At 37.9% G+C, this 14,283-nt stretch overlaps 1 protein-coding gene across 1 annotated transcript in view; it reads right to left on the bottom strand.

Annotated features, from left to right (window-relative positions):
* LOC117417233 (ephrin type-A receptor 3-like) overlaps positions 1-13,700 on the bottom strand; it is a 158,617-nt gene extending 144,917 nt beyond the window's left edge. The window contains exon 1 of the mRNA XM_034029216.3: positions 13,461-13,700. Within this exon, the coding sequence (XP_033885107.1) occupies positions 13,461-13,548 (88 nt within the window). The 5' untranslated portion in view covers positions 13,549-13,700. The remainder of the gene's footprint in view (positions 1-13,460) is intronic.
* Positions 13,701-14,283: the final 583 nt, after the last annotated feature.

Raw genomic sequence — 14,283 nt, 5'->3', positions numbered from 1 at the left:
GCCGAAGCACCAAGGGTACCTAAATGCCTGGATATCAGAGTGCCTAGGCGCCAAAGTACTGAGGCACAGAGGATCTAAGCACCAGGGCACCAAAGCACAGAGATACAGAGGTTCCGAGGTACAAAGGACGCTGCACACCGAGGGTGCAAATACCAAAGGTACTGGGTACAGATGCCTAGCCTGAACAGCGTAGTCACACAACCCAGGGTAGCGTGTGGCATACGTAGGGGTGGATACACAGGTTCGATGGCTGCAGTAGGCAATAAGAGAGCAGTCTTTAAGTGCACGGTGCTGCACCAGGGTACAACGTGGGCGATAGTCTGGCCTTAACCACATCAGGCGGGTACACTGAAGAGTTTTTTTTTCTTTTTTTAAGCCAGCGCACCAAGCAAGTGAGCCGAGACAACCGGTGGGATGCAGCAAAGCCAAGTCCCAGTGGAGGAAATCACGCACGTCTTTTTTTTTTGCTGCAAGTAGCAGAAGAAAATAACATGTAACAGCAGAAGCTGTGGTTAGAAAGCAGTCTGCAGTACAAGCAATGCAGACTGGCGAAAAGACAAAAAGACAACGAAGCACAGCTCAGAAGCTGTTTCTGATTCTGGGGAAGTGGCAAGCCGACTTCCAGCAATATTTTTCAGAAATAAAGCAGGGGAATTCCAGAAATCTCGAGTGAGAGCTCTTTCATACAGGTCTCAATCACAGCAACTGGTTTGGTTAGTACCTTACCTTACCGTAGTGAGAAGCAAAAGAGGAAGTGAGTGGAGTGACTATTTGTTCCCTCAGAAGGCAAGACCGAGGACGTCACTCCCCAGAGGGGATATAAAATGTTCAGTGATTATCTGACCTGTGGCAGGCATATCCCAAAAGTATTGTTGGTGGTCATCTTCGACTTGAAAGGGAACTGTTTATTAAAACACCTTAAAACAAAGATTGGCCCCTATGAATATATTTTTCAGATTTCACAAAATAAGAAAACCACACAGCCAGGAAATATGTCCTGCCTGGATCTCATTAGATATTTTTAGACTCAAGCAAGCCACCCTAGTTTTTGTAAGCGAGGACCTGTAACATGAGAATGTGGATAATACCTACTTGAGATTCCATTAATAAGCTGATATACGCTATTATTTCCCCACCGGTATGGGATTTGGGGAATATCATATTTAGCAGAAATATGGACCTTTTTATGCTTTATTAATTATAGATGATGTCACTATATGACATCCATAATGACTTTGATAGCCTACAAACTCATGACATTGATGCCTCAGGATTATTTCCTCCTTTAACATGATCTAAAAAGAATATTCATTCTGCTTCCAATCATTTTTTCGTCAGTTACTGCTCTTTTTTGGGGAGGGGTTACTGAGACTTATTTTTATTTTTACCTCAAGATCATGATGGTTTAACTTTACTCCCTGACGTGCCGCAAGTCACACGATTAAAAAGTCGCATTGAAATTGAATTAGTTCAATATATTACACCATGTAACAATTGCTAACACAATTACTCTACCACTGTCCACACAGACAGATCTCGGATAAACACAGCAATAATTACCACCGAGCTGGTCAAGTCAGACAAGAAAGGAAAACTCCACTGACTTCCAGAATTGTTTAGATTTTACCTCAGAAAATTAATGTTAACAGAGGTTGCGCTAGCTTTTCTGTTCATGCATTCCTGAAACGCACATGCCCAAAATTTTGCATCCCATCCATCAGATACAGTGCCTTGCATAAATATTCACCCCCCTTGGACTTTTCCACATTTTGTAGTGTTACAACCTGGAATTAAAATGGATTTAATTGGGATTTTTACCATTTGATTTACACAACATACTTAACACTTTGAAGGTTCAAAATAATTTTTATTGTGACACAAAAGTTAATTAAACAAAAAAAAGACATTTGTTGGTTGCATAAGTATTCACCCCCCTGAGTAAATACTTGGTAGAAGCACCTTTGGCAGCAATTACAGCTGTGAGTCTTTTTGGGTAAGTCTCTACCAGCTTTGCACATCTGGATTCTGCAATTTTTGCCCATTCTTCTTAGCAAAATTGCTCAAGCTCTGTCAAGTTGGATGGGGACCGTTGGTGAACAGCAATTTTCAAGTCTTGCCACAGATTCTCAATCGGATTGAGGTCTGGGCTTTGACTGGGCCATTCTAAGACATTCAGGTTCTTGTTTTTAAACCACTCCAGTGTAGCTTTGGCTGTGTGTTTAGGGTCATTGTCCTGCTGGAAGGTGAACCTCCGCCTCAGTCCCAGGTCTCTTGCAGACTAAAACAGGTTTTCCTCTAGAATTTCCCTGTATTTGGCTCCATCCATCTTGCCCTCAATCCTGACCAGTTTCCCAGTCCCTGCAGATGAAAAGCATCCCCATAACATGATGCTGCCACCACCATGCTTCACCGTGGGGATGGTGTTCTCAGGGTGATGAGCAGTGTTAGCTTTGCGCCACACATAGCGTTTTGCGCTAAGGCCAAACAATTCAATTTTGGTTTCATCACACCAGAGAACCTTTTTCCACATGTTTGCTGTGTCTCCCACATGCCTTTTGACAAAATCCAAACAGGATTTGATATGGGTTTTTTTCAGCAATGGCTTTCTTCTCGCCCAGCTTTGTGGAGCGTCCGGGTTATAGTTGTCCCATGGATGGTTTCTCCCATCTCAGCTGTGGATCTCTCCAGCTCCTTCAGAGTTACCATTGGCCTCTTGGTTGCTTCTCTGACTAATGCCCTCCTTACCTGGTCACTGAGTTTTGGTGGATGGCCTTCTCTCGGCAGAGTCGCGGTTATTCCTTCCATTTTTTAATAATGGATTAACGGTGCTCCGGGGGATGTTCAAAGTTTGGGATATTTTTTTATAACCCAACCCTGATTGGTGCTTCTCTAGAACTTTATCCCAGACTTGTTTTGATAGCTTCTTGGTCTTCATGATGCTGTTTGTTTAGATATGCTCTCTTACAAACTTCCAGAAACAGGTGTATTTAATCTGAGATCATGTGACACTTTAATTGCACACAGGTGGACTCCATTCAACTAATTATGTGACTTCTGAAGGCAATTGGTTGCACCAGAGCTTATTTAGGGGTGTCACAGCAAAGGGGGTGAATACTTATGCAATCAAGACTTTTCAGTTTTTTATTTGTAAATAATTATGAAAAATATGTAGATTTTTTTTCCCCACATCGACATTATGGACTATTTTGTGTAGATCAGTGACAAAAAATCCTAATTAAATCCATTTTAATTCCAGGTTGTAACACTACAAAATGTGGAAAAGTCCAAGGGGGTGAGTACTTATGCAAGGCACTGTTTGTGTATGCTAATAAACTATAATAATAAAGTAACAGACAGACTAACTTTAATAAACTAACTGTCAAACTAAATTGACATGCCACCCCTACAGACATTAAAAAAATGCAGCAGCAATATATGACATGCACGTTTAACAGAATGTTGAAGCGCATTTCACAATTTTATTTACATTCCATCTTGTAGCAATGAGGTGCACTCGTGGAAATACAAAACGAGTCAATATGATTTAATATTTAATAAACTAATCAGTGCACCATAACACACTCTTGCGACGACAAGTCACTTTTGAAAAGACTGAATAAACCATTTAAATTTGATGATAATGAGTTATCAGGTTACAAAACAGTAATGTATCCATTGTGAACAAATCAATATAGGTGTTCTTTTAAGCGAAGTTCCTGTTCCTTTAGCCAGAGCATTTACAATGGGAAAAATCAGTTTCACTCAAAGTGTGTTTCCTTAGGCGAAGTGGTCTTTTAGGCGGCGCCGCGGAGACTACATGTACAGTCAGAAGACGCTGACTGATTAGCAAAAAAACTTCCGATTGACAACTGCTTCGCCATATTGTCACAGACACTGGTCTGGTGCCAGAAATGTCTAAATGTAAATATCATTTTTAATACTGTGCTGCTTAAGCCAAATATGAGGCTTATTTTTGCCACCTACAGGACAGGAGTGTATCTTAATCAAGGTTGTTATATTGCATGTCTGTGTCCTTTTCCCATTCTGTGGGTCCCATGAACGCAAGACAAAATAATTTTCCGTCCAATGGATTTATTTTGCGTCTAGGACGCAAAATGTTGCGTTAACAAGACCTCTGTGTTACTTTATAAAATTATTCCTGGATTGGCTCTCCTCCCCCAATTTATCTCAGATTTAATATCCAAGTACATTCCAAAATGTGCCATTCGATCTGCAAACATATATCTTTTGGCCACTTCCAAATGTTTGTTTATGATATGTACTTGGGATTTCACCTAGTGATATTACATTTTATTTCTAAATCATCATTTAGGACACTCCAGGATGCTGAAAATCTTCTTTCAGATAGGAGGCACTGACACAGAAACTGAGTGGTGCTGAAAGCCCAGGGGATGAATAGCTGGCTTACAATACATCTAGTACATTCCATCACTGGGTATTTCTAAAAGTTGTTAAAACAAAAACACAGTAACTTCAGAAGTAACAATAAAAGTAAAATACCATCAGTATCAATATGACAGTTCAATTTAGTGCAGCTAGCTTATTCTATTAAGAGTGTCTTCCATAGAGATGTCTTTTGATATCAAATATTAGCTACTCTAAAGTAGAACTCTCACTATTTACTGTACTATTGTTAACAAATGCCAAGACTGTACTCAAAATAATTGCAATTATTCAGCTAAAAAGCTAATATTCTACAACAAATTTTCAGTTCAAATATGAAAAGCAGCATAGCATTTCCTATTGTTACTAACATAAACTACCCTCGGGACCTGGGATGAGTCGGTGGATTAAACAAATAAAAATAAAAAAAGACTACGTATGAAGTATTTCACCTTTACTAAATCAATAGTCCAGCTCAGATATTGTGTACCATTGACATTCTATCTTATTAAATTCAGGAGGGGTAGAGTCTCAAATGACGATAATAGCCCCACAGTACAGTCTGGAACACTGGGTCTATCAACGTGTCTATCATACCAGGGGAAAAAATCTTAAATTCCTCCCATAAGCCATTGGCAGCAATGCCGTAACACCTAGTCGCTCAGGCAGTCTTTACAGCTGTTTTTTAAAAAAAAAAATATTATTATTTTTATATATTTCTATGGGCACTGGTGCTATCTTTGTCTAGTCTATTTGTGTTGCATACTGTGACTTAAATATCAGATATGGTTCCACAGAGCTATCAATTAATAAACAATGGTGAAACTATAAAAGGTTCTTTACTGTGTGTGTGAAAAGTCTAGTGCAGTGCAACCACTGTGAATTGCACTCAGTCAGAGCATGCACACTGCGACAAACATTAGGTAATAAGTTTATTTAGATAGTTTTCAAGTGAAATGTTGTCTGCCCCAATACTAACATCAGACAACTCAGACTCTATTGGTTTTACGATCATTTCTATTGACAAATACAGGACAATTTGTTAAAACACTCCTTCTCTCAGTGTTTCAGGTCTGCAGCTTTCTGTACTTTCTAGTTTAATCCACAGCCCTGTCTGAATAAAGCTGCTTTAATCTACCTGCCAAACTGCAAAGCCCCTTGCCAATACCCCAAGAGATCTAAAACATGACAAAAGCGGAATCAATCCATTTTCTTTAAATAAATCCAAGTTATTTGAAAGATACTGTGTGTATATTTTGGCATTTTGTGTTTTTTATATGCAAAAGAACCAATACCTCTTGTTAAAATGTTTAGTATACATTTGGCAATAGGTGGGTAGACCACAGGCAGGAGCACTGGTCATGGCTTTGTGCCACTATGTAACTGGTCTGCATGCAACTGGAGCTGTCGCAAATTTCCAATCCCAAACACATATACCAGGGCCACGTCCCACAGTTACGGGTTCAGCTGTCACCCTCCAGGGTAGAAAGAAACAAATGTGTGGTTGACTGCACATTGTGTAGGCATTGGCTTTCCTTTTTGGCATCTGTCAGGCCTTACAACTTAATATCAAGTGTTTCTACTCATCCCTGTATATCTGCTCATAAAGAGCCTAATCATTTCTACCAAGTAAATGATGTGGCCTTTCTGTGTTTGATAGAAGGAGCTGATGCTGACGGGCAGTTTCCCGGACATTTGTTTACACTTTTAACTGGCCTTTGCCTCCTCACACACTGGGGGTTTAAAACTTAATCATCGGCCGAGCTAGAGGTTAACTGCAGAATGATTCATTTGTCCAACACCATTTACAAATCCAGGCAAATCTAAAAAGTGACTTTTTGGTTCTGGTTGACCGATTGATTGCGTATTGTTTTCTGTTCTTATTGTAACATAGTCTTTAACCCTTTTAGCTGGACCATGGAAGCATTTCACTCCCAGGTTTACATTGTGATCCAGGAGTGTCGGGATACAGTATTTACCTATGATATGTGGTCACAACAGGCAGTGCCATAGGAAATGTAGTTGTACCCTTAATAAGATGTCCTCATAGCTAGTTACGGCCATGACAGCAATGTATGGATTTTTGCTGTGAGTTTCTGGTATACTATTTTTCATAACTTTTAAATACTAAGAAATGATGTGCCTGTAGCGGAAACAAGTGTTGGTTGTTATTTGAGTGGGAATATAAGCTACTTAACATTTAAAAACATGGATACATACTAATATCCTTTAACAATTTGAAATTAATTATTGGTATTTGATACTAATACTAGACCCTGGGTGTATGGCATTACCAACCAGGTTTGTTTATAACCAGACAGCAACCATGTACATTGTAATTCTATTTGTTCTGCTTATTAGTATTGCAGATAAGACAAGTAAGATAATACTACAAACTGGTACAGTGGCAAAAACAACCCTGCTGAACTTTTTTATAATTTATTTCAATCTCTGTCATAATTTTTCCTTTCCTTATCCACAGTGGTAGCACTGGTCCTGTACCTATAGCAATTAAACTGCTTTTGTTTCAGTGGCTCTAGGACAGGGCATTTTAAGACAAATGTGACTGAACAACAGGCTGGGTAGCCTAGGGATTGTTAGTCTTGATCCATGACGTGTTGGACAGTGTTGGGGTTAACACAGCTTCATGCGTCTTAGGTTCCCAAGGCACTATTTGGACCCTTTACTCAGTACAACCTTGAATGTAAAAGCTGATTGATCACATTATTCAAGTACAAGGTGATCGCACAACGCCTTGAGGCACAATGACAAGGACTGAAAAACAATGCATGGCACTCTTTTGTATTGTATCTTCTGTCAGATTAATAGATGACTTCAGTCTCCGAATATGGCAACCCTTAATCCATTTGCTAGTAGTGCACTGCAAGCTCTCCAAGCAATTTCCTGACACAAAGTAACACATCTTTGTAATACTGAGAGTGAACTGTGCTGTATTTTTCACATACACAATGAAGTTTGATTCAGGTCAAGGTTTATTATTGCAGGCTTGTCTGTCCTGAAATCTATATTTTAAAAATGATACTTTTGGAAAATGAATACTCAGCTGAGTCCTATACCAAGCGTTTTTATTACAATGCTAAGTAACTTTATCCAGATATTATACAGTGTTACCTCTGCTCTGCGTTATCTCCCATGTGTGTTGAAAGATAGCATTACATAGCCTAAAACCAGCTGTTTCTCTTAGGTTTGTGGAGAAGTTATAAACCCGACCAGTAAATGGCGTATTCAGTCAAAATCCACTTCTGTTCATCACATCAATACCCCATCTTCAACAAGATGTTTGCAATAGTACAACATTTCATAATCTTTTCTTCAAATAAAGCTTGAATCACCAAGTACTGTGATATTATACAGTGCCTTGCGAAAGTATTCGGCCCCCTTGAACTTTGCGACCTCTTGCCACATTTCAGGCTTCAAACATAAAGATATGAAACTGTAATTTTTTGTGAAGAATCAACAACAAGTGGGACACAATCATGAAGTGGAACGAAATTTATTGGATATTTCAAACTTTTTTAACAAATAAAAAACTGAAAAATTGGGCGTGCAAAATTATTCAGCCCCTTTACTTTCAGTGCAGCAAACTCTCTCCAGAAGTTCAGTGAGGATCTCTGAATGATCCAATGTTGACCTAAATGACTAATGATGATAAATAGAATCCACCTGTGTCTAATCAAGTCTCCGTATAAATGCACCTGCACTGTGATAGTCTCAGAGGTCCGTTTAAAGCGCAGAGAGCATCATGAAGAACAAGGAACACACCAGGCAGGTCCGAGATACTGTTGTGGAGAAGTTTAAAGCCGGATTTGGATACAAAAAGATTTCCCAAGCTTTAAACATCCCAAGGAGCACTGTAAAACATGGTGGTGGCAGCATCATGGTTTGGGCCTGCTTTTCTTCAGCAGGGACAGGGAAGATGGTTAAAATTGATGGGAAGATGGATGGAGCCAAATACAGGACCATTCTGGAAGAAAACCTGATGGAGTCTGCAAAAGACCTGAGACTGGGACGGAGATTTGTCTTCCAACAAGACAATGATCCAAAACATAAAGCAAAATCTACAATGGAATGGTTCACAAATAAACATATCCAGGTGTTAGAATGGCCAAGTCAAAGTCCAGACCTGAATCCAATCGAGAATCTGTGGAAAGAACTGAAAACTGCTGTTCACAAATGCTCTCCATCCAACCTCACTGAGCTCGAGCTGTTTTGCAAGGAGGAATGGGCAAAAATTTCAGTCTCTCGATCTGCAAAACTGATAGAGACATACCCCAAGCGACTTACAGCTGTAATCGCAGCAAAAGGTGGCGCTACAAAGTATTAACTTAAGGGGGCTGAATAATTTTGCACGCCCAATTTTTCAGTTTTTTATTTGTTAAAAAAGTTTGAAATATCCAATAAATTTCGTTCCACTTCATGATTGTGTCCCACTTGTTGTTGATTCTTCACAAAAAATTACAGTTTCATATCTTTATGTTTGAAGCCTGAAATGTGGCAAAAGGTCGCAAAGTTCAAGGGGGCCGAATACTTTCGCAAGGCACTGTATATAACTCAACTGACAATAACTGGAAATCTGAAGAGTAATAAAAGAAGACCATAAAAAGATCAATGATTTGCTTGCTACTTTTCAGGGTCAGGGATAGAGGGACTGAATGAATATTGTCCATTTAATTAGGCTTCTGTGATTAATCATGTTGTAGTTCAAATATGTATCTGTCAATAAGTACATCTATTATAAATTAAACCAATTAAAGCAATGTTGACCTTTGCCTTTTGAAAATGACTCTGGACCCTTGATAATGGATACCTACAGTGTACAATACTGTACATCTGCTCTGTGGTGCTGATGTTGGCACAAATATTTAACAAATGGGAATGGGTGGATGATTCTTCAGGCATTTTTCCATTTTACAAACCCAACAACGTGCTGTCGATCTGATAAAGGGGTTGAACAAAACAACGAAAAGAAGCACCTGCCATATCACTGTCAACACAGTGTACAAGTGCCACCTTTGGCAGCCAGTTCCCAATTGATTCAACACGACACCATATAATTGTATTATTGGACTACACAGCCAATCCAGAATAATGGCCTCCTCTAATTCATACAAAAAAGTTAGAGTCATCACTTTTGAGACTGTTACTTTTGAAACAGCCTTGTCAACACTTGTACAGCGAGCCTTTGCAACAGGGAATTGCAGTTTTATATACTCATGTCAGGGCTTGAAACTTGCACTAGCCCTGCACCCAGTCCTGGATTTCAGAACCCTTGTTTAGAAATATAATATTATGGCTAGGTGCCAGGAGTTTGAACAAACAGGCCACTGGTAAATCAGCTCTGAACTGATTGCACGCATTACAGCATGAATAAGTCACCTGAGTCTAGAGGTTTACTAACACCTGAGTCTAGAGGTTTACTAATTGGAGTTTGTTCATACAGCTATAAGGGAGGAATCATTTATTTAACATCAAACACATATTCATTTAAATAAAATAGTTACCTGAAGGTAGTTCTTAAACCAGGGACTGGGTGCAGGGCTAGTGCATATAACAATCGATTTATAAAAGCCCATTTACACAAAAAAGATGTGCTTTTTGTTGTTGTTGTCAAGCTCCTGCATCTGATTATTAAAAGAAAAAAAAAACACATTCAATCCCAGAAAGCAGTGGAATCAATAACAGCATCACACTTTACTATCCTGGGCTGCAAAAACAGGTGCCCTTGGGATTCTTCTAGCAGATTGCAATTGTTTGGCTGGAATAGAAGACTTCTCAAGAAACAGACTATTTTTCCTTGTGAATAGTGTGTTAGAGAATAGAGGAAGTGCACATGATGTCATCATTTGTATTTTCATTATACAAAAGACAAAGATGGGAAATGTTGTGCATGCTTCAAAAGTACAACATATTCCTTTAACATGCACGTTGTTGAAGAGTAAAGGGAAAATGGCCAGCGGTCTTTCATCAGTTTTCAGTTCAGAAAGCAGAGTAATTAATTGGACAGCATTTAAGTTTATAGAGTATTAATGGAAAGATGAAAGTTAAAAGTGAGAAAAGTATGGAGAAAGAACTACAGTGATCCTGACTACAAATGGTAATGGTTGTGTTGTGTGCTGCTGGTTATACAAAGACGATTGCAATGCTCTCAGATATGTAATGTACAATTTAGATCACATGGATAAGGTTCATGTCAGCAAGGCATTAAAAAAAAAAATGATACTAGCCATATAATTGCTTTTGCCAAGTGGTGCACCGGGTAAATACACTGTAACATACATAAAAGTATTTGTTATATTTTTATATTAACAACTGTAATAAATTTTATAATAGTAGGCTTGTGTGTATTATTTCTGTTTTTGGTTGATGGCACTGTGAATGGTTTCTTGGTGAAATCTAATTAAAATCTACCAGTCCCTGCACTCATCACCATATATTATATCTCACGTAACTAAGGTGAAAACAACTAATTATGGATGTCACACAGGTGTGATGCTGTTAAACCTCACTAATGAGATGCCCCTTGAAAATGGGCTGCAGCTGGTACCAAACAAAAATACTGTACAGCAAAAGCAACCAGAACTACCGGTAAGAACCATTGGGGCGCCATCTACTGGTACAGGATATCAAATGCAGGAAAATGCATTTCTTGCCCTGTGCATTTTAGACCAAAAAAGTGGTAAACCTTGGCTTAGACTCACTATGCTTTTCTACTTGTTTAATGTTTAACGAAAAAAATTCAACTATTGAAATCAAAACCTCTTTTAAAAGTTGTGTATGGCGTCTATGGTTTCCAAATTACTTATATGTTTGCCATATGTACAAACACGTATTCAAGCTTATGATCAAAATGCTACGTTGAAATAGACAATCAGTGTAAAATAAATAAATAATAATAATCAGCATGTAACTCTATTACTGGTTTCACAACACAGATACATGTAAATGTACTGATAGAATAGTGTACTGTCTATAATAAAAACTACATTCAGCGTTAGCAACCCACAAACTGTCTAAATCATTGACGTTGGATATTTACATTTGCGGCTGCCTGAACTCTGTACCCCCTTTTCCACCAGCCTCGCAAGCAAACAAACACAACCAGTTGGCTAAACTGCAATTAATTTACCTCATCCAGAAAGCAAATGCTCTAAATACAGCCTGTACATGTGTAGCCTGGATGTTCTCTGATTCATCCTAAGTAGGTTACTACGGTTCTTTCATCATATCCACAACATTTACCAATTGTGTAACGGATGTCACATTCAGTGGTGAAACAAGACGTGGGAAAATGGTCAGCTTTGTGGATATCAGCAGTGTTGTGGATATTCACAAAATGTCAGTGAGTGAAATAAGTAATGTCATTTCAACACTCGGGAATTTTGGGCCAATAAGGTGACATTTACCTACGGTAAGTGACGAAAGCGCGTCTTTTTAAAATGCACTTTTTACAGATGCGCGTCTTCTTAAAGCTTCGCCGTCTGAGACACATTTCAACAAAATGCAACTCAATTTTCTATGAAATGTACGATCCAGTTTAATAATATAAGAATGTCATAAGCAATGTGACAATTGTGAATGTCAACATGTGAAACATATGGTTAAAATTAAAAATTAAATACTTGGAAATGATTCCATAAAAGAAACACCTGAATAGTAGGCTATATTTTCATAAGGAAATGCCGGACCTCTAATTCATTCCCAATAGTTAAATATTTTGAACGTGCAAATCATTTATGACAATTAACTAGCATTACTATACCAACATATCAAACAATAGTAACATGTTGTTTTTACCTATTTGGTTATATATCTAACGAACGCTACTTCTGACTAAATAATGATCTAATGCACTTGCGAATAAATGTGTTACAAATAGTCTGTAAACTAATAACAAAAATATTTTTTTCTAGTTTTCTAGTTTTTACCAGGTAGCAGAGGTCGTGATATGTGTTTTTCTAATACAAAACAAAACTGGACATTTCAAATATTCACAGCAGCATGACCTCACCAAGCAAGTCCACTGTAGCTGACTTTTCGGAGAAGTCCAATTATAAAATTGTCATAATCGTGTTAACTTGATTTAGGAACACCATTAATAAAAACTTCGTGTTTAAATAAGTAATGCATCCCAAACTGTCTAGACATGTTGTAAATATATAATTCCGAACACTGAATCACTAATAATATTTTACTTTTTACTTTAGCTGCACCCAAGCAATTTTATTATTATTATTATTATTATTATTATTATTATTATTATTATTATTATTATTGGTGTTGTTTTAACAGTCGTAGTCGTAGTATAATTGTTGTTTTATTATTCAAATAACGTCCAAAACTTTCACTCCAATTTTACACTCCGCCAAAGTCTATTTGCGCGTCGCACATCCAAAGTATGTACAATTCAAATTATGTTTCTTTTATGTTGTCTTATCCCAGGGCTTCTCAAACAGTCCTGGGGACCCCCTGTAGATGCTGGTTTTCATTCCAACCGAGCTCACAATTACTTAACTAGACCCTTAATTGAACTGATAATTTGCTTAATTAGACCATTTTACTTGTTTTCGGATCTTGAACAGTTGCATCTTTCAAGTTAGCTGTAACATTTGATAAGTAACTTGAAATGCAATTATTTAAGAGCTGAAAACAAGTAAAAATGTCTAATTAAGCAAATTATTAGTTCAATTAAGGGTCTAGTTAAGTAATTGAGAGCTCGGTTAGAATGGAAACCAGCAGACACAGGGGGTCCCCACGACCGAGTTTGAGAAGCCCTGCCTTACCATAAGCAGATGCAATTCAAATTTAATGCAAGTGCACTTGGGGGAAAAAAAAAAAAAAAACTTGAACAATTTTTCATACGTCTTTCCTGCTCCAAACCTTATGCATCATTCATAGCAACGCCAGTATACAGTGACAAATGGCACATACATACATACATAAATAAATAAATAAATAAATAAATAAATAAATAAAAGGTTTGTGGCAGAAACCAATGTTATTAATTGCATTAAAAGAAGTCCTTTAACGAGCCTTACCTTCATTGTCAGGGTAAGTCCTTAAGGCCTGGTTTGGTGTTAGCAAGTGAAGAGTGAGCAGAGAAGGATATATCCATAGTAAACCCATTTTCAGGCTGCACTGTGCGCCAGCATCCCTGTGTACAAAGTTACACAAGCTGAAAGAATGAGGGAGAGTGAGAGTGAGAGAGAGAGAGAGATGAGAGCAGAAGGCTGGAGGAAGGAGGATCCACTGAGAGCTCGGGTTGTCAATCACAGCGGGATGGCTTACAACGAGACCCTGGGAATCGAGCCATATCCTCTGTTAAAGGCACATGTTTCTGGGTCGTTCGGCAACCCCTGGGTGCTGAAGAACTCAATCAGTCTCAGGTCACAAATTTTGATTGATGCGCGTTCTGGTGGTCCCGAGCGCTAGAGATAAAATACTGTATTGTAAATGTATTTTTAGCACAGTGGCGCGCAAACTTGTGCTTATCATTCAGTAAACTATTTAAATTATAGTTTTATTCTCTTCTAGCACGTTTATGCGTCTATAAAATACGATAATACTGCAGTTGTTGTAGTTATTGCTCCAGATCAGCGTCGTTTATTGGTTTTTTTTTTGTTTTTTTTTATTATTATTATTATTAGTAGTAGTCGTAGTAGTATTTTCCCCCAGTCCACGTTCCTTATTAATGCACCAGATTGGTAAAAGTATGTTTTTGTTTTTTGTTTTTTTTAAAGAATAATCACAATTATATAAATAAATAAATAATAATAATAATAATAATAATAATAATAATAATAATAATAATAATAATAATAATGTATTAACCAGTTATTCCAACGGCATTATCTTTCAAAC

The sequence above is a fragment of the Acipenser ruthenus genome, chromosome 12, assembly GCF_902713425.1.
Source record: "Acipenser ruthenus chromosome 12, fAciRut3.2 maternal haplotype, whole genome shotgun sequence".
In the NCBI taxonomy this organism is placed as follows: Eukaryota; Metazoa; Chordata; class Actinopteri; order Acipenseriformes; family Acipenseridae; genus Acipenser; species Acipenser ruthenus.
Note: the sequence above shows the minus strand (reverse complement) of the source record. Positions and strands in the feature narration are given on the sequence as shown.